Genomic DNA, 17,750 nt, shown 5'->3' with positions numbered 1-17,750 from the left:
ATATAGAAAAAAATCTTAAATGAACCATGAATTTTCAAGTAATTTGTAAATAGATTCAAATTTGCTACTTTAAAAATGCCCAAGTTATTAGGAACTTAATATCAATTTTTATTTTTAAAAAATTAAAACATACAAATTTCATTTTCAAATATAAATATTTTGGTTTGTTATTTACTTTACTAATATCTCTTTTTCTAAGAACACCTATACTATAAACTATTAGATGAACAAATCTAATATTGGAAAACTACATATTACACAAACACTAAAATTTTACACTTATAAAAACGTTGTGCCCCTAAAATGAAATTCTAGATCAACCATTACCCATATACTAGCTAATTATGACAATATTAGCTTACTTAAACATCTTATCAACACATCTAAAGTTATATTATATGAATCGAGGTCCCTACGTAAAATCCTAAATACGCCCCTGCACGAGAAACAAGCTACCAATATCTATTGAAGATGTTTTGTTACATTAACATATATAAATATGTTAACTCATTTTACATATTTGAAGACAAAACATTCAAAAAAAATATATACATACCTACATACGTACATACATATATACACATGAATATAATACAAAAAGGCATTTTAAAGTTTTGTTGTATTATACAACCATTAACTTGTTATGCCTGCATAAACTTTTCAAGAGATATATAAGGAAATTTTAATTGATTATTTTATTATGTTTTGCCAATATTTCAAAAGTAGAAGGAAAATAATGATTTCACTGTCAAAACTCAAATAATTGTAAGAATATCAAGACACGAACCAAAATTAAATACCATATTACTCAAAAGTGTAAAAACCTATGATAAAAAGAAGTTGGTAATTATCATAATAATAAGCAAAACTAAGGGGTGACTGAGTAAATTATGTTATATATAGGACTTGAGGTTCTTTTTTAACACTTCCATCTCTATATCATATCTAAAATTTAGAGTACATTCTCATAAATTAACCATCAAAATTAAATTAATATCTATCTAATGCCTCAAATGTAGTTTAATATTTTGACAAAGTTAAATGAATTAACTAATGTAAGATAAAGTAATAATCACAGAATCTAAAGCAAAACTTAGTTCATTTTCAAACATCTAATGGCTCAAACTTTTGAAATGACCAAGGTGTAACTTCTAAGAAAGAAAGACCATGGCAATTAATTAAAAACGTTAAATCTTCAATTGAAAAGTCAAATTTCAGATTTTCACTCTACAGTTTAATTTTATACTCTTAAGAAAACACAAATTATCAACCGATGTAAGCAGTTGCCAATAAAATTAAAATCTAAAAAAGATCAAAGTACACAAATAGGATATGGACATAATATAATTACTATCATTATCATCAAATGGAACAGAAGAAGATACATAATTTCACAGTAAGTTTGGTTGAAATGAAGAGAATGTGGAATAAACATAGTTGAGGATATTGTGAGTGAAAAGTAAAAGCCATCCAAATCCAATAATGCTAATTGCTAAAGCTAAATCTAAAGCAAAAGCAAAAGCAAAAAGTATATTTTTGATTGATGCCTCCACACTTCCAATTTGTCATGAACAACAAACATGGTTTCTTCTCAAATCCAAGAGAATACCTTTAATTTATTCTCAACATCACATTATTACAACACTCCATTGCATACAATAGCATCCCCTTCATTTCATCACATCCTCCTGTTTGTACCCAATTAAAAATAAGAAGAAGAAGTTGTTAATTTTTAACCTGGGTTCTAAAATTTTAACATCTAATCTAAAAGATTTGAACTGCCGACTTCCTAGTTGACTAAGAGCGTATGTTAAATTGAACCATATTAATATCCGGATAAAGGTCTAAATATTATAAAACCTGACCATATTTTTAGGGTTGTGAGTTTGGAGTTTGGGATCATTTCTTCCTGGTTTGATGATGCTCGACACAAATATGTCCATGTTATTATTATCAAGGAATTTCTGCTTAATTCTACATTTTGGGAGGAAATGTTGTTTTCTATGGTGTATTGGGAAGGCATGAAATAAGAGAATCTTTAGGGGCGTGGATAGGGACCTTTTGTATGTTCAGTCCCTCGTTTGTTTTCATGTTTCTCTTTGGACTTTAATTTCGATGGACTTTAATAATTACCAATACATATTTGTTGCATGGTTGAAGCTCCTTCTTGGAAAGGGAGCTCCCCTTTTTATGGAGGTTTTTTTTTTTGTATGTATGTATATTCTTTCATCTTATTTTTCGATGTTGTAGCTTTAAAAATTATTTGAAAAGACAAATAGGTCAAAAACAAAACCTTACTCTGTCCAAAGAGTTCATGAATCCCACGACTAAAAAACATCACTTCCATAACTTATCAACTCCTTAACACCTTACTCGTTGGACTTGCGTCTAAATAGCTCATTTATGTCAGCAACTCTCTAAACTAAAAAACCTCACCTCTTGCCCCAATCCTTTGATCTATCATTTTTCAACATGAAATCTTTGTTTAACAGGGTATTAAAGGATCAGGGTGGGGGAATTCAAAAATTTAGAATTCAAAAATATAAAACTGAGCAATAGAACCCATTGATTTGGCATGAGATCCAGAAATCAAGAGTCAGTAACAGCAAGATGAACAGAAGAGAATGATGTCTAACCATAGTATTAAATTGAAAGCACTTACAGTAGGGTACGATCTTCCATAGTTGGTTTTCTCCTTCCTTCCATTTCCACAGAACAATATGGGTGCCGTCATGAATTCCACCAGAATATCTGTCTCCATGAAAGGCATCAACATTCAAGTGAACGTTATTCACCATTCTTATGGCTCTGTATCCTTCCCCAAATTCCTTGCTCTGTGTCCACAGTACAGACTCGTCCACAACATTTGGTTCGTAACGTGTCAACTGAACCTGCATTTTTATTTTTGACCTCAGCCGGTTTTAATTTTAAACTCAGTCAGTTTGAAATTGATATATCATTTTCACAACGTGAATATTTAATGTCCTTCTCCAGGACAAAACCAACATCAAACAAAGTTCCACAGTTCTGTTTCAATCGGACATGTTTAACCAAAAATGAAAGAATAAAAACAGTATGAATACCGAAAAGGACACCAATCATAATCAACCAAGACAAAACTCGGCATGATTGCGTCTTCAGGTTCTATTACTCCCCATTGTGACCTTTCTTGAACCAGAATTTAAGGAACCGTATAACAAGATGCAACCCTAGAACTTGGTGAGAGAGAATGCCCAGATCCAGGCAACTTGAACATCATAACCCAACCAAAACAAAATCAAATAATAGATTATAAAACTAGCATTCAAACTCAAATAAAAAAAGACTAAATATAAGTAACTTTCAGTTGTTGAACCAAACAATTCAATCTCTATACTTTCAACTTAGCAACAATTTAGTCTATAAAACTTTATCATGACTCGGTTTACTCTCAATTGTACAAAATATAGTAACCTGTCGAATTATAAAAATTGGCATTAATATGATGAGATTTTACAAGGTAAGGATTAGAGTTACAAATTTTTAAATGAAAATGAGAGACCAAGGAAGTTCATAAAGCATGTGTGTTAAACACAATTTATAAAAAATAATATCATTTTCTTTTCAAATGATTACGTACAGTAAAAGAAGTCCTAAAAATCCCACCGAACCCCACAAATAGCAACAAGAAATAATAACAAAATGAAAAATGTTTCATTTTAATCAGAACTTTTTAAAGAGAAGAAATAGTTACAACGGACAAACTCATACATGACCCACCTACACATTTATATCTTCCATTTCCACCAACTAAAGTCATTTTAATCAAGAACGTTAATAGAATACTAATTGTTTTCTTAGAATAAAAAAAGAAAAACAAATTGAACCCTAAATTAATTAATAAATAAACGTGATGAGTTGTAGAATCCGATCCGGTTTTAGAATCACTATGCATCTTTAGAAAAGCGTGTCTGAAACACTTATCATTTTTTTTTTCTTAACTTTTCTTTTTATAAATTGATAGTATGATTGATTTGTCATATAAATTTTAAACTAATGTTTTATTCGTATGAGAATTTTTTTTAAAAAAAATTGAAAATAGTATATTACATTTTTAATTCTCCAACATCACAAACTAATAAGGATTAAATGGGTTGTTGGTCAAATTCTAAAAGGCATTTTCAATTCATCAAAATCATTCATTCTATCATATGAATGAAACTCCAATTCCAGATGAACTCCAACAAAAAGTGGCAATAAAATCAGGGGAAAATCTTACCGGATGAGAAGCTCCGATGGAATGTTTCATCGCCTGACCGGTGGCCTTATTAACCAGAGCAAAGCAGGGACATCCTTCCTCATCCTTAATCCTTGTACTGTATTTCTCATCTTTGAACCAGTGCTGAAACGTTCACGATTCACCAACACCATTAAATTATCGAATTGTAAGGAAGAAATTAAAAAAATCAAATACTCTAATTACAAATTAAGGCGAAAACTGAAAGCGATCGAGGAACGAATCGATCATACTTGAGCGGGATCGTCTGGATCGGAAGGAACGAGTACGACTTTGCCGTCGCGGATTGCAAGAGAGAAATTAGGGTTTGCTTTGGCGTAGACCTTGACTGTTGGTCTGTTGGAGAAGGGAGAATCGGACTGATGAGAGTGTTGGTGAATAACAGTGGGAGAGTGTGGATTGTGAGAGTGGTGGTGCACGACCGGAGGCGGGGGTCCAGAGGAGTATCCGTAGTTGGGAACGGGCGGTTCCGGAGAGAAATTGGACTGGTAGTCAACGTAAGACGGTGGAGGCGGCGGAGGAGTCTGGCCGTAGTGAGTGTGGTGGTGGATGTGGGGAACCAGTGGAGGCGGTGGATCGGAGTGTGGCGGCCTGTGTCCCGGTGGAGGATAAGGAGGTTCGCCGTCTTCATCGTCGTCACGGCGGTGGTGGTGGTGAAAGGGGAAGGCCATTTTCCGATCTGTTGGGAGTTCTTCAGGTGAGGAGAGGCACGTCACCGACTGCCGGTGAATATAAATGACAGAATAACCAATGAGGAGGAACCGCGTATCATTTTCTCCGAATCTTCTAGAATTCCAGCCTTTGTAAAAGAAAATGGTAACAACATTTAGTAATGTTAAAATGCAATAGTTTTTTTTGTTAAGTTCAAATATACTTTCTCTAATATCATTAATTATTTATTATATTTTTTAAAATATGTAATTAAATATTTTTTAAATGTTTTTGTCATCCGATACAATTTTCTTCTTCAACGGTCAATATATGAAGTCGAAAAAGTTGACTAAGATTGTGACCAAAGAAAAAGAAAATCTATGAAAGAGAAAAAAAAAAAAAAGCTTACTTTTGTAAAATTGAAAAAGCAGTGAACTTTTCATTTTTTTCTTATTTCTTTTTTCTTTTTTGTCTTTTTTTTAATCTTTTTAGATCAACAGTATATAGTAATCTATTAGTTAATAATTCATATTTGGTAAAGCTATGTTAGGTTGGTATTGGTTTGCCTTCAAATATTGTTTCTACTAACATCACTATTTTAGATTTTGGAGAATAAGTAACATGCAAAACATAATAAAGTTACTTTAATCTCAATTTCATTCACGAAAAGATATAGAATAAAGTCAAAAGTTGAGCAAATTTTTTTATATCACTTCACATAGATCGAGTTTGTAGCAAAATTATCTTCACATACATCTTAATCTATTAGAACATATGTGAGTGTTTTTCATATCATGAAAATATTTAAATTTGATTTTCATAACCCTACTTGAAACATAGTTTTATTCTTACGTATTTAAGATTTTAATGTACTTTTCAAACCATGCCACACAAAAACTAAAGAACGTTTGAATGTTGTTTGAAGAATTACAATTTTAGTTTGTAAGTATGTCATTAGGTTTAATATTTTAGGAGTTAGATTTTGAAAATAAGTCATTTCTCACCAACTTAAAACAACTTTTATCAGCCTTTTTAAATTTATTTTAAACAATTTTAATCAAAAGAGTTTAAATAAAAATGACATTTAAAAGAAATACTTATTTTTTCTATCAAGTAAAAAAAGAAAAGTTTATTTATAAAAATGGACCACTAAACTTGTAAGGTTAATTTTAGCTCACCCAACTTATTAACTACTAGTCTTGATTATACAATCAACAAATCAAAATCTTTTATTGATTTTTATTTTGTCCTACCATATCACTAAAATTAAGATGCTCCAATGTTTGTTTAATTTTGCAAATAATTATCATGTGACAACTTGTGATTTAACACTTAGATGAACTGCACAAAATTTGTAGTATGAAACGCAGTCAAGTAATTTTTTATGGAGAATGCATTCTTTTGTTCCATCCATCAAGTAAACATTTACTTTGCTTTGCTTTTTTCTGCACTCTTTGCCCCATTTGATCTTCTACCATTTCATTCATGTACGTACGTCCTTTATGTTTAATTTCCTCCCTTTTTATGCTTCCGTTTATATTAATTATTATTGTTCGTTTGGTGATCTAGTTGATCATGGTATAATGTTTGAACTATCTACTAACGTGTTAAATTTTCAAGCATTCAAATGGAGAGAAGTTAGGTTTTGTAGTTTAGGTTGTGATTATATTGGTGTGATTTAGGATTATTTTATGTTTAATGTTTTGGTTTGTAAATACAGTGAGATGGCAGACTATGGGAAGTTGGAGAGATGGTTTGAGCAACAATAACAAATCAAGAGATTGTTGATGAGAGCATAGAAGAGATGGAGCCTCATGAACTTCTAATGGGAAGACTTGTGAGAGGTATGGTTTTTGTTTGAAGTATGAAAAATCATTTTAATTGTTTCTATACAAAAAAGAGTTAATTTACGAACTATTGCTATTGAAAATTGCATCAACAGGGAGTTTGGGACAAAGATTATAAAAAACTATCAAAGTTGCAACGTGTTAAGGTTTATACTAATTTTCAAAAACAGAAAACAGTTTGAGTGAAGTTAAATATTATTCGGTGGTTTACATACAGGTGAGGATCATACCCAACTAGAAAGAACAGGATTTGCTTGTCATACAGATTTACATTCCAAAGTATGTTTGACAAACAACCCAACAAGAATCAACAATACCAACCTTGAATTCTACATCTCAACCAACAATGATTCTCAACAAAATAACTTTTCTCCAATCTTAATTCATCCATATGCAAGACAGGAGGACAAAATCACCTTAAGAGATGTTACTCCACTCAAAATCATATTCCAACCAAACAAAACCCTTTTACCTCTTTGTCAATTCATCCATAATGTTCCTGTCCTCATCTTCTCCACCGGTGGCTTCACCGGCAATCTCTTCCACGAGTTCGACGAGACCATCATCCCTTTGTTCATCACTTCTTACCACTTTCAAACTCGGGTTCGGTTTCTCATTACCGATCACAAAACTTGGTGGGTTCAAAAATACAACCGAATTCTCTCTGGTTTATCTCGTTTCAATGTCATAAATCTAGCCGAAGATGGATCTGTCCATTGTTTCAATGGAGGTGTCATAGGATTGAAATTTCACAACATTTTATCCTTGAACAACACTGATATTCCCGGGGGTTATTCCATGTCGGATTTTCGGAGTTTCCTGAGACAAACCTATAACTTAAAAGTGAATAATGTGAGTGAATTGAGCGGGAAAAAACCAATGGTGATGTTGATATCTCGTCAAACCTCAAGGAGGTTTATGAACGAAGGAGAAATGGTTGAGATGATGAAGGAAGTTGGGTTTGAAGTGATGACAACAACGCCACAAAGAATGTCGAATTTGGACAAGTTTTCGTCGGTGGTTAACTTGTGTAGTGTGATCATTGGGGCACATGGGGCCGGGCTAACGAATGAGGTGTTCTTGGCAAACGGCGCGGTAGTGGTGCAAGTGGTGCCATTCGGGCTTGATTGGCCTTCTACGTATTTCTTTGGGAAGCCAGCGGCTGAGATGGAGCTTCAATATTTAGAGTATAAGATTGAGGCAAAGGAGAGTTCTTTATGGGATAAATATGGAGAAAATCATCCGGTTATTAGAGACCCTGAGTCCATATTTGCCCAAGGTTACTTTGCTAGCAGAGCTATTTATATAGATGAACAGAATTTGAAGATAAATTTGACTAGGTTTCGGGATACTATGATTCAAGTAAAGAAATTGATCGAAGAAAAAAGAGGAAGTTGGTGAACTGAAACACGAAACTCGTCTAGAATAAGTAAAGTCACCTTTTGTGCATCAACAATTTTACATTGTACAATTCTACTATGGAACAATTGTACAATTCGATCATAACATCCCAAAATTTGTCTATTTTCAAACAATATAGATTACATTTACACATCATGACAGCCTAAACTGGTTGCCTTGAATTTTACATTGCAACCAATACTTATTTTGATACAATAACTTGTACTCAGAAATGCAAGTAGAATCATGGTTTACAACATACCCACCTCCAAGATATTCAAGGAAAATGAGGGCATCAGAAAGCATAAACTTACTATACAGTTATGCTAGATTCTGCCCAATTGAATAATATAGAAATTAGAGATACTTTCTTTTCTGTAAATCACGAATCATCAAAGAGGCTGCAGAGTTCTCTGCCTCTTTTACTCTTGACTTCTCATCTCCGATTATAGAGTGCGTATCATTAAAAGTGGAAATTTTAACACAGCAAACAAATCTTCTTCCATGTGGGTGTCCAAGAACTTCTTTACTGCAAGTAAGAAATCAATGAGGTGTTTAGTGGTTGAACACGTTGGAAAAAGGAGATGATCTGCGTTGAACTTTTGTTTCTGACCCAAAAAATGACTTGCAATAAAAGCGCAATATTCTTCTAGAGCTTAAACTCAAGAAAAAAAAAGAGGATTTTTTTAAGCATACAATATATACATGAAAGTATTACATTCAGGAGAGAGCAGAGTTGAACCAAAAATATGAAAGAAAAAAACCTTCCAAACAAAATAAAATTTGCATTTAGCCTTACTAAATATATATTTTTTAGTTAAAAAAGAAGAAAACACTCTAATTATTACTACTTTCCAAGGAGCCTTGAGGCTTCACAAAAGGTGTACGTCTTATTTTGTGAGCGTCACCTTGGAAAAGAAATGTGCCAGACCTGATCCTTGAGCCTAGGCGTGTGTCCAGGAAGACCTTTTAAAACAATACTCGATATAATGCAAACAGGTATCCAAGAGTTCATTCACATAAAAAATCAACATCTAAGAAGGAAAAGTAAAAGGAAGCAAACCAAGTTTGTGTAGTTTTACTCATACAAGGTAAAAGTATATTGCACAGAGGATGGAGATTCAAAAGAACACAAGTTTTAACAAATCAGTGTATAGATATTGTTGGAAACAAGAGGCTTTGTTGATAGTTTATTGCGTTGAGAGTATTTTAATATTGTAGTTTACCCTAAGTTTATTTCCTTTTTTTGTATTAATGCTTGCTAAAACTTTTAAAGTTATCTTCCCTTGTAACTTTCAATGTGTGTGAAAATAATAAAAAGTTACTCTCTATCGTGGTTCTTTCTTCCTGTTTTAAGGTTTTTCACGTAAACCTAGTGTTCTCTTTTTACCATTTAACAAATATATTAACATCAAATTTAGCTGAATAGTTCAATGTCATTGCTGAAACTAACATCATGCCTTGTAAAAAACAAAAAAGAGAACAGGTGAGTATTGACAACTAAAATGAATCTTAAAATTTGAGAGAAAAAAATAACATGTCCATGAACAGAAAGAACGAAAGTAGTTTGGTGAAGATATAAGATTACAAGACTACAATTGAAGCAGGCAAGCCTAAAAAGGTGCATTTCATCATAATTATTGAAGAACTCAATTTCCCACTTGGTTAGAAAGCAGATATATAAGTTAGAGTGTTCATACTTGTAAATGAAAAATCCACAACTACAACATCTAAACTACCTCCTAATTCAGAGTCCAAACAATGCAAGTATGCAACGTCTCAAATATCATATAGTATTTACCTGTAACTTGGACTCTGCCACTTTTTCCTGCAACAAAAATCATGTAGCTTCTGCTTTGCCCCTTCAATTTCAAACGAACCATCAATACCATCAATAGTTACAACCCTTTTAATTTTGGTATCCGTAGAATCCGACAGTATGATAAGAGCTTCTCGGGCAGCATTAAGCCTTGCGATTGGTTTTTGCTTCGAAAAGCCAGAAGCAACAGGCCTACAGTCAACATAGACTTTCGCGACGTACGTGGAACCCTTTTCCTGATTCTCAATATGAACCTGCTTCCCTTTTTTCTGGCAATCTTCAAAGAGCAGAGTTACAGGTTGGGGATCTGCCTTTAAGTCTTCAGGAGTATAGATAGGCTTTAAAAAATCCTTAATAATCTACAAAATATTGAAAAAAAAAGAAAAAAAGAGAACTAATTGGTGTGTAGCTAGTAAAAGTAATAATATTAAACATACTTCAAATGTAACTAAGAACTCACCGCCCATAGTTTTTGAAGATCAAACTCAACATCTACATAGATAGCACCAGCCACAGATTCCACAATGTCAGCAAGAACTTTAGGAGCCTTCACCAACCACCATAGGGAATTGAGTTGTCTTCTAGAGCGACGGCATCGGCAAACTCTCTAACATTATCATCAAGATCGTCTGCGTTGCGTCTAACATAACTATACAATCTATGGAGGACTGCAACACGAGCAAGCTTCTCGGTGCTAACGTTAGCAGCACTAAGTAAAGTGAGTTGGCCTTGATTGAGGTCCGGATAAAGGGGAAAAAAGTAAGTGGAAATAGCGAGGCCAATAGCTGAATCTCCGATGAACTCGAGGCGGTCATAGGAGGGAGAGTTGAGGTAGGAGGAGTGGGTGAGGGCTTCTTCCAACAGCTTCTTGTTCTTAAACTTATAAGATAGTATGCGCTCAATTGGTGTCATGGAGTTCCTCAATAAAAAAAAATAAAGAAAAGAAAGGAAAAGAAAAAAGAATGCTATCATGGAGGATTCTCTAGGTCAGACCTTAAACGCCGGCGACGGTGGTTGGACTGTGAATCGTTTGAAGAATAGAGAAGGAGGCGCAGGTGGGAGCTGAGTGAGTGGAAGGGAAGGGGTGAATTTCTGTGTATATTTGGGTAAAATGCATCCTAACAAAAAAAAAAAGAGGTCCACATCAATACATTTGATGATGTTATAAACTTATTATTGTTACTGTTATAAACTTCTGAAATTCTAAATCTTGACATATTTTTGTTTGCAAAAGTATTGTAATAAATACTAGGCTGGGAATTTGAACTCAGAACCTCTTGTCCATAAGAGCTTAGGTGTCAGTTGAGCTAAGCTCATTTTTTTTATTTATTTACGTTTTGCATGTATATATTTATATGTGTATGCGTGTATACATGTATGGTGTGGGTGGTAACATATTTGTTATTGAGTAAGAGTCTTTGTCTTCTCATAGAAGAAAGGGATCTAAAAAGGTTAGAGAAAAAGCTACGGTTTACATTGCACATTCCCCTTTAAAGTTTAGCTTGCTTCTTAAGAAATGGAATAACCCTACTCACTTTAATGGAATAACTTGGGTTTGATTGAAATACAACTGAAATCTCATCTCCAGTTTATCTCGTTACAAGGTCATAAATCCAACTGAAAATGGAGTAGTTCATTGCTTCAATGAAACTATAATAGAACTTAAATTCCACGACATTTTGTGGTTGAACAATACTAATGTTGTGGGAGGATATTCAGTGTCAGATTTTTGGAGTTCTTTAAGATAAACCTATAGTTTAAAAGCGAAAAATGTGAGTGAAATGAGTGGGAAAAAAAAACCAACGGTATTGTTGGTATCGAGAAGACTATGGATGAAGGAGAAATGATCGAGATGATCAAGAAAATTAAATTGGGTTTGAAGTGACGCAACAATGCCTCAAAGGATGTTGAATTTGGACAAGTTTTCATTGGTTGTTAACTTGTGTTGTGTAATCATTGGAGCACATGAGAACCGGCTAACAAACAAGGTGATTTTGATGAACGGCACGATGTATGTACATGTGGCGTCGTTCGAGCTTGATTGCCCTTCTTCATTTTTCTTTGACTGACTTTCAAGATACTATGATTTAAGTAAAATAGTTGTTTGAAGAAAAGAGGGAGACAGTAAATTGAAGCACAAAACTCATATAGAATATGCAAAGTTACTTTTTTCTTTCCATGAATCCTAACCTGTTACATAAAACAATTACTACAGACAAAAAAAAGGTGGTGTAAATTCAATAATACATCTCAAATTTATCAAAATGATTAAGTCTATTTTCAAATTAAAAAATAGTTCAACGATAATTTACATATAATCGTTTTTATGAAGTTGTAGGTTTAACTCTTCCTACTCTTTATTATACTAAAAGAAAGAAAGAAATGTAAGTGTACTATTTTAGAACGTCAACTTCAATTTTTACATCTAAACCAACAATGATTCTCAACAAACAAATTTTCGCCAATCTTAATTCATCCATTTGCAAGACAAGAGGACAAAATTAGCTCGAGAGATCTTACTTCACTCCAATTAATCTTCCAACCAAACAAATTAAAGCCCTTTTACCCCTTTTGTCAATTCGTCCATTATGTTTCTATCCTCATCTTCTCCACCTGCTGCTTCACCAGCAACGTATTCCACGAGTTCGACGAGACCACCATCCTTTGTTCATCACTTCTTACCCTTTTGGAACTCGGGTTTGGTTTCTCATTACCAACCACCAAAAGTAATGGGTTTGAAAATACTACTCTAGCTTTATCTTGTTACAATGCCATAAATTCAATTGAAGATGGAGTTGTTTATTACTTCAATAGAGGTGTTGTTGTAGGACTTAAATTCCACAACAATTTATCATTAAATAACAATGGTATTTCCGGAGGTTATTCGATGTCGGATTTTCTGAGTTTCCTAAGACAAACCTATAATTTGAAAATGAAAAATGTAAGTGAAGTAAGTGTGGAAAAAACCAATGGTAATGTTGATATCTCATCAGACATAATGAGGTTTATGAACGAAGAGAAAATGGTTGAGATGATGAGATTGGATTCCAAGTGATGAGGACAACACCACAAAGAATGTCAAACTTGAATCAAGATTTTGTCAATTGTTAACTGTGTAGTGCAATTGTTGGGGCATATGGGGCTAGGTATTGAACAAGGTGTTCTTGGTGTCGTTGGAGCTTGATTGGCCTTCTACCTTTTTCTTTGCAAAGCTAGCGGCTGAAATAAACCTTAAATATTTGGTGTGTAAGATTGAGACAAAGGAGAGTTATTTTGTGGTAAAAATATGAAAACAAATGATACGATTATTAGAGACTCTGAGTCCATATTTGCCTAAGGTTACTTTGATAGTGAACTATTTATATAGATGGACAAAATTTGAAGATAAATTTGACTGGATTTCAAAATACTATAATTTAAGTAAAGAAATCGATTGAAGAAAAAAACAAAAAGTTGGTGATTTGAAACACAAAATTATACATAATATTATCGTGCATGAACCATTTTGTAGTTCAAACTAAAATAAAAAGTCTATCATGAAACAGCTCTGTAAATTCAATAATATGTCCCCTAGTTTGCAAGGGAAAATAATTGAAATATACTTGTTTCTATGATAGTGTTAAAAGACAAAGAAGAGGTCTACCATTTTACATATATGATTGGTTTCAAAATACTTAAAGTTGGTTAAAAATCAAAAGTTCCAAACTGTTAACACTAAAGTTGGATAAACCATTGGGATAAACCATGGAAGACCAATGCATACAAGATATAAAACTATAGTAAACTTTTCAATTTGAGACTATAAATTACAACCATCCACAATGCCCCTAAATTCTAAAATTGTTTCCAACAAATTGTAAGGTCCCCAATTATTCACACATGCACGATCCAACTGGGATGAAAGATAGGAGGGGCTATAAATATATATAGTTAGGGATAGGGTAGCTAGGTTATTTCTTTTCTTCTTTGTGGTGTAAAGGTTGCTGTAGCCGAAAAGGGTCTCCAAGCTTGATATTAGAAGGCTGGTATGTGTTCTGATATGTTTTCTTTATTATTGTTATATTGTGACTGTTGTAATCATTTTTTGGCTTATATATAAATTAAGGATCATCATAGTACTGTCTTTGTTTAGCCATTGTTGGGGTATTTTAAGTGTTATTCTATTAGGTAGAATCACACAAACATGCACTAAATATAAAAACAGATAGATAATATTTACAGATCTTGACAACCTAAACCGGTTGGTTTGAACTTTACATAGCAAAAAATTATCATTTAGATACCATAACTTCACTAGGAAAGGCAAGTAGAATCATGATTTACAACATACCTACCTCCATGATATCTAAGGAAAATGAGGGCATCAGGAAGCATAAACTCACTGTACTTATGTTAGATTCAACCCAAATTGAATAAATATATATGCATTAGAGATGCTTTCTTTCCTGTAAAGCACGAATCATCAATGAGGCTGCCGAGTTCTCTGCATCTTTTACTCTTGATTTCTCATCTCCCACAATATAGAACGTACCATAACAAGTGGCAATTTTAACCGAGCAAACAAATATCCTTTCATGTGAAGGTCCTAGATCTTTCTCCACACTGCAAGTAAGAAATTCATAAAGTATTTAGCACTAGAACACGTTTGAAAAAGGAGGACAAGGAGAAGGGAAAAAGATAGTCAAATAACTTCATGGTATGTAAATGATCTCTCTGAGTTTTATCTTTTGTTTATGACCCGCACAAAACGACTCGAGATAATCCCCACAGATATCGAAGAGTTCTATTCACATAAAAAATCAATGTGTAAGATGGAAAAGGAAGGGAAACAGGCCTTTAGTTGATAAGGTATGCACAGAGGGTGGAGATTCAAAAGAAAATAAGTTTTAAACAAATAAGTGTACAGATATAATAACATTAAAATTAATTGAGAAGGTCACTGTCGTTGCTGAAACTAATTTCTCTAAAATAAGTGAGCATTGATCAGTGAAATGAATCTTAAATTTAAAAAATGCTGCAACTTTTACAATGAACAGAAAGAATGAAAATAGTTCGATGAAGATACAAGGTTACAATTGAAGCAGGCAGACTTTAGAGAAAAAAAATGCATTTCATTATAAATTACTGAAAAATTCAGCATCCTACTTGGTTAGAAAGCAAATATATAAGTGAAGGTGCATGCTTTTAAATGAAAAAGAGACAACTACAACATAAAAACTACCTCCTAATTCAGAGTCCAAAACAATGCAAGTATGCAACATCTCAAATATCATACAATAAAAATATATACCTGTAATTTGGTTTCTGCCACTTTCTCTTGGAACAAACATCATGTAGCTTCTGCTTTGCCCCTTCAATCTCAAACGATTCATCGATACCATCAATAGTTACAAATGTTTTAATTCTGGTATCCATAGAATCCGACAATTTGATGAGAGCTTCTCTGGCAGCATTGAGCCTTGCGATTTCTTTTTGCATTGAAGAGCCGGAAGCAACAAATTTACCATCAACATAGACACTCGCGATGCTATTGGATCCGTTTTTCCAATGCTTAATATCAACCTGCTTTCCATTTCTTTGGCAAACTTGAAAGAGTACAGTTACAGGTTGGGGCTCTACTTGTAACTCTTCAAGAGTATAGATAGGCTCTAGCAAACCCCTAATAATCTACAAAAGATTGAAGACGAAAAGAAAACTAATTGGTGCCCAGCTAATAAAGTAACAATAGTCATACTTCAAATGTAACTAAGAACTTACCACCCATAGTTTTTGAAGATCAAAATTAACATCTACATAGACAGCACCAGCCACTGATTCCACAATGTCAGCAAGAACTTTAGGAGCCTTCATCAACCTACCATAATGAACGGAGCTACCTTCTAGGGCAACAGAATCAACAAACTCTTTAACCTGAACAATAAAAAAAATACAGACATGAAGTTAAAACAGGGCAAAAAAAAAAAGAAAAAAAAAAGAAGATTTTTAGGAACAAAGGAGAAGTGAAGGTTAATTTGAAGACCTTAACATCCATAGCAGGTGAATCGCGCCTAACATAGTTATACAATCCATGGGTGACTGCAACACGAGCAAGCTTCTCAGTGCTAACATTAGCAGCTCTAAGTAAAGAGAGATGGCCTTGATGGAGGTGAGGAGAAGCGAGAAAAAAGTAATTAGTAATAGCAAGGCCAATAGCTGAATCGCCGACAAACTCAAGACGCTCATAGGAGGCAGAGGCAGAGTAAGAGGGGTGAGTGAGGGCTTCTTCTAAGAGACTCTTGTTGTTAAAGTTATAGGAAAGAATGCGCTCAAGGGCAATGACGGAGGATTCCATAGAAGAAAGTAGAAAATCAAACAAGGTGTGGAAGCAATAATGAGAGGAGATGGATGGATTTAGGAATGGTTGAGGAAGGTGAGAGTGAGAAGAATGGAGGAGTGAAGGGAAAGAAAAAGGGTTTTTCTAGGGTTTACGTAGAGGGAAATTGGGAGAAAAGGAAAGTGTAGACCATATTTGGGAACCCCGTTGAAGCCCATCCCGTCCCTTTCTTTCCTACCATTTTTAAATCTTTTATTAATCTATACCATATATCTTTTTCTTTTATAGTTTATTTATGTGCTTTTTCTTTTACACATACAACAAAAGTTAGTGATTAATTAGTCACACACCTACACAATACCATCTCTCACCAGCCATCTTATACTCTTCTATCAAACCTAAACAATCTTATACTCTTCTACCTAATCTAAATGATTTCATAACAAGTCTAAACAATTTTATACCAAATCAAAATGATCTATTAGTGATAGTGGTCTATCTCGGATAGAAAATTATTGACCGTTTAAATATTGGTACATGATCGTTGATCCTATACCAATATCATTTAGGTCTTGTACAAAAAAAAAAAAAAAGAAATAAGGAAGAAGAATAAAGAAATTTTGAAAGAGAAAATGAAGAAATTGGTAAATACTTACATAAATAGCCATAATATAGAAGAAATAATATAACAAAATTAATAATATGAAGAGGTGATGAATAGATTGTAAAGAAGAAAAAAAAAAGTGAAAATAGTTCGGTAAACCTAAAATATGAAACTATTATGAACTTTTTGGCGCTTTCTTATATTTATTGAAATTAACTTTTATTTATTGTAATTTACCTTCTAACTTTATTTTTTAATTTGAAATTAATCACGATAATTTTTGTCTCATTTATCCCAGCTATTCACGTTCCCTTCTTATATTAACTTATTCCTTCCCTTCTTTTATTTAGTGTTCCGCAGATGCTTGGAACTATTGTGGGATATTATTCTATGTAATGACAAGGTGGAACTTTGACAATCTGCATTTTAGTTCCTATTAGTTCAGATGTTAAATGTTCATATTTAATTTTTCTGTTATGCTTCAGCTTACCGGGTAAAAATGGTAAGACCTATACTTTGAGAAAATGTTTGTAAGAATGGAGTTCAATTTTTGCATTTTTAACTTTGAATGAATTTGAAAGTAATACTAATTCCGAAATACTTTTGGCGAAGGCATTTTGGCAATGGTTGACTCTCACCATCGAACTGAAGTCATCATTTCTGTATGAAAATGCCACTGAAAAGGCTTACAAATAGAAGATCAACTTCGACCATTTTGAAGCTGCTTTTACTTTATGATCATCTAAGAAAGAATTAAGAGAAATCCTACGATTTCCAGAGAATTTCAAAAGCTTTAATTCGACAAGTAGTGCAAGAAGGTTTAGGGCTAAGGAGTAGGC

General features: G+C 33.3%; 4 protein-coding genes across 5 annotated transcripts; 1 reads left to right on the top strand and 3 right to left on the bottom strand.

Annotated features, from left to right (window-relative positions):
* Positions 1 to 1,333: 1,333 nt before the first annotated feature.
* LOC101219830 (ricin B-like lectin R40G3) lies at positions 1,334 to 5,057 on the bottom strand. The gene is made up of 4 exons (XM_004147478.3): positions 4,510 to 5,057; positions 4,259 to 4,381; positions 2,663 to 2,891; positions 1,334 to 1,688 (listed from the first exon to the last, which is right to left on the bottom strand). Coding segments are annotated over exons 1-4 (792 nt in total). The 5' UTR covers positions 4,948 to 5,057; the 3' UTR covers positions 1,334 to 1,686.
* On the top strand, positions 4,969 to 9,522 carry LOC105435358 (alpha-1,3-arabinosyltransferase XAT2). Of its 2 annotated transcripts, none has more exons than XM_031884734.1 (3): positions 4,969 to 5,092; positions 6,648 to 6,771; positions 6,992 to 9,522. In XM_031884734.1, the coding sequence occupies exons 2-3, from the start codon at positions 6,732 to 6,734 to the stop codon at positions 8,173 to 8,175; spliced, it is 1,224 nt and encodes a 407-aa protein (XP_031740594.1). In that variant the 5' UTR covers positions 4,969 to 5,092; positions 6,648 to 6,731; the 3' UTR covers positions 8,176 to 9,522. The 2 variants fall into 2 exon arrangements, with proteins under 2 accessions (XP_031740594.1, XP_011654358.2); XM_011656056.2 differs by lacking the exon at positions 4,969 to 5,092 and adding an exon at positions 6,347 to 6,414.
* LOC116403336 (ribonuclease 3-like protein 2) lies at positions 8,220 to 10,906 on the bottom strand. The gene is made up of 4 exons (XM_031884126.1): positions 10,694 to 10,906; positions 10,455 to 10,601; positions 9,977 to 10,353; positions 8,220 to 8,704 (listed from the first exon to the last, which is right to left on the bottom strand). Exons 1-4 carry the CDS (start codon positions 10,904 to 10,906, stop codon positions 8,533 to 8,535), a joined length of 909 nt encoding a protein of 302 aa, XP_031739986.1. The 3' UTR covers positions 8,220 to 8,532.
* A 3,261-nt stretch (positions 10,907 to 14,167) lies between these two features.
* Positions 14,168 to 16,542, bottom strand: LOC116403525 (ribonuclease 3-like protein 2). Its single transcript, XM_031884735.1, has 4 exons — positions 16,014 to 16,542; positions 15,752 to 15,904; positions 15,285 to 15,661; positions 14,168 to 14,596 (listed from the first exon to the last, which is right to left on the bottom strand). The coding sequence occupies exons 1-4, from the start codon at positions 16,323 to 16,325 to the stop codon at positions 14,422 to 14,424; spliced, it is 1,017 nt and encodes a 338-aa protein (XP_031740595.1). The 5' UTR covers positions 16,326 to 16,542; the 3' UTR covers positions 14,168 to 14,421.
* Positions 16,543 to 17,750: the final 1,208 nt, after the last annotated feature.

The sequence above is a fragment of the Cucumis sativus genome, chromosome 4 (genome assembly GCF_000004075.3).
Source record: "Cucumis sativus cultivar 9930 chromosome 4, Cucumber_9930_V3, whole genome shotgun sequence".
In the NCBI taxonomy this organism is placed as follows: Eukaryota; Viridiplantae; Streptophyta; class Magnoliopsida; order Cucurbitales; family Cucurbitaceae; genus Cucumis; species Cucumis sativus.
Note: the sequence above shows the minus strand (reverse complement) of the source record. Positions and strands in the feature narration are given on the sequence as shown.

Excerpts from the sequence above, each read along its gene's own strand:
- LOC101219830 (XM_004147478.3), bottom strand. The coding sequence starts at position 4,947 with ATGGCCTTCCCCTTTCACCACCACCACCGCCGTGACGACGATGAAGAC. Across the intron at positions 4,382-4,509 it reads ATCCAGACGATCCCGCTCAA|CACTGGTTCAAAGATGAGAA; the intron begins GTATGATCGATT and ends TGAACGTTTCAG. Across the intron at positions 2,892-4,258 it reads CCATCGGAGCTTCTCATCCG|GTTCAGTTGACACGTTACGA; the intron begins GTAAGATTTTCC and ends ATAAAAATGCAG.
- LOC105435358 (XM_031884734.1), top strand. The coding sequence starts at position 6,732 with ATGGAGCCTCATGAACTTCTAATGGGAAGACTTGTGAGAG. Across the intron at positions 6,772-6,991 it reads AATGGGAAGACTTGTGAGAG|GTGAGGATCATACCCAACTA; the intron begins GTATGGTTTTTG and ends GTTTACATACAG.
- LOC116403336 (XM_031884126.1), bottom strand. The coding sequence starts at position 10,906 with ATGACACCAATTGAGCGCATACTATCTTATAAGTTTAAGAACAAGAAG. Across the intron at positions 10,602-10,693 it reads CTTTACTTAGTGCTGCTAAC|AGAGTTTGCCGATGCCGTCG; the intron begins GTTAGCACCGAG and ends TGATAATGTTAG. Across the intron at positions 10,354-10,454 it reads ATCTTCAAAAACTATGGGCG|ATTATTAAGGATTTTTTAAA; the intron begins GTGAGTTCTTAG and ends AATATTTTGTAG.
- LOC116403525 (XM_031884735.1), bottom strand. The coding sequence starts at position 16,325 with ATGGAATCCTCCGTCATTGCCCTTGAGCGCATTCTTTCCTATAACTTT. Across the intron at positions 15,662-15,751 it reads ATCTTCAAAAACTATGGGTG|ATTATTAGGGGTTTGCTAGA; the intron begins GTAAGTTCTTAG and ends AATCTTTTGTAG. Across the intron at positions 14,597-15,284 it reads TGGCAGAAACCAAATTACAG|TGTGGAGAAAGATCTAGGAC; the intron begins GTATATATTTTT and ends TCTTACTTGCAG.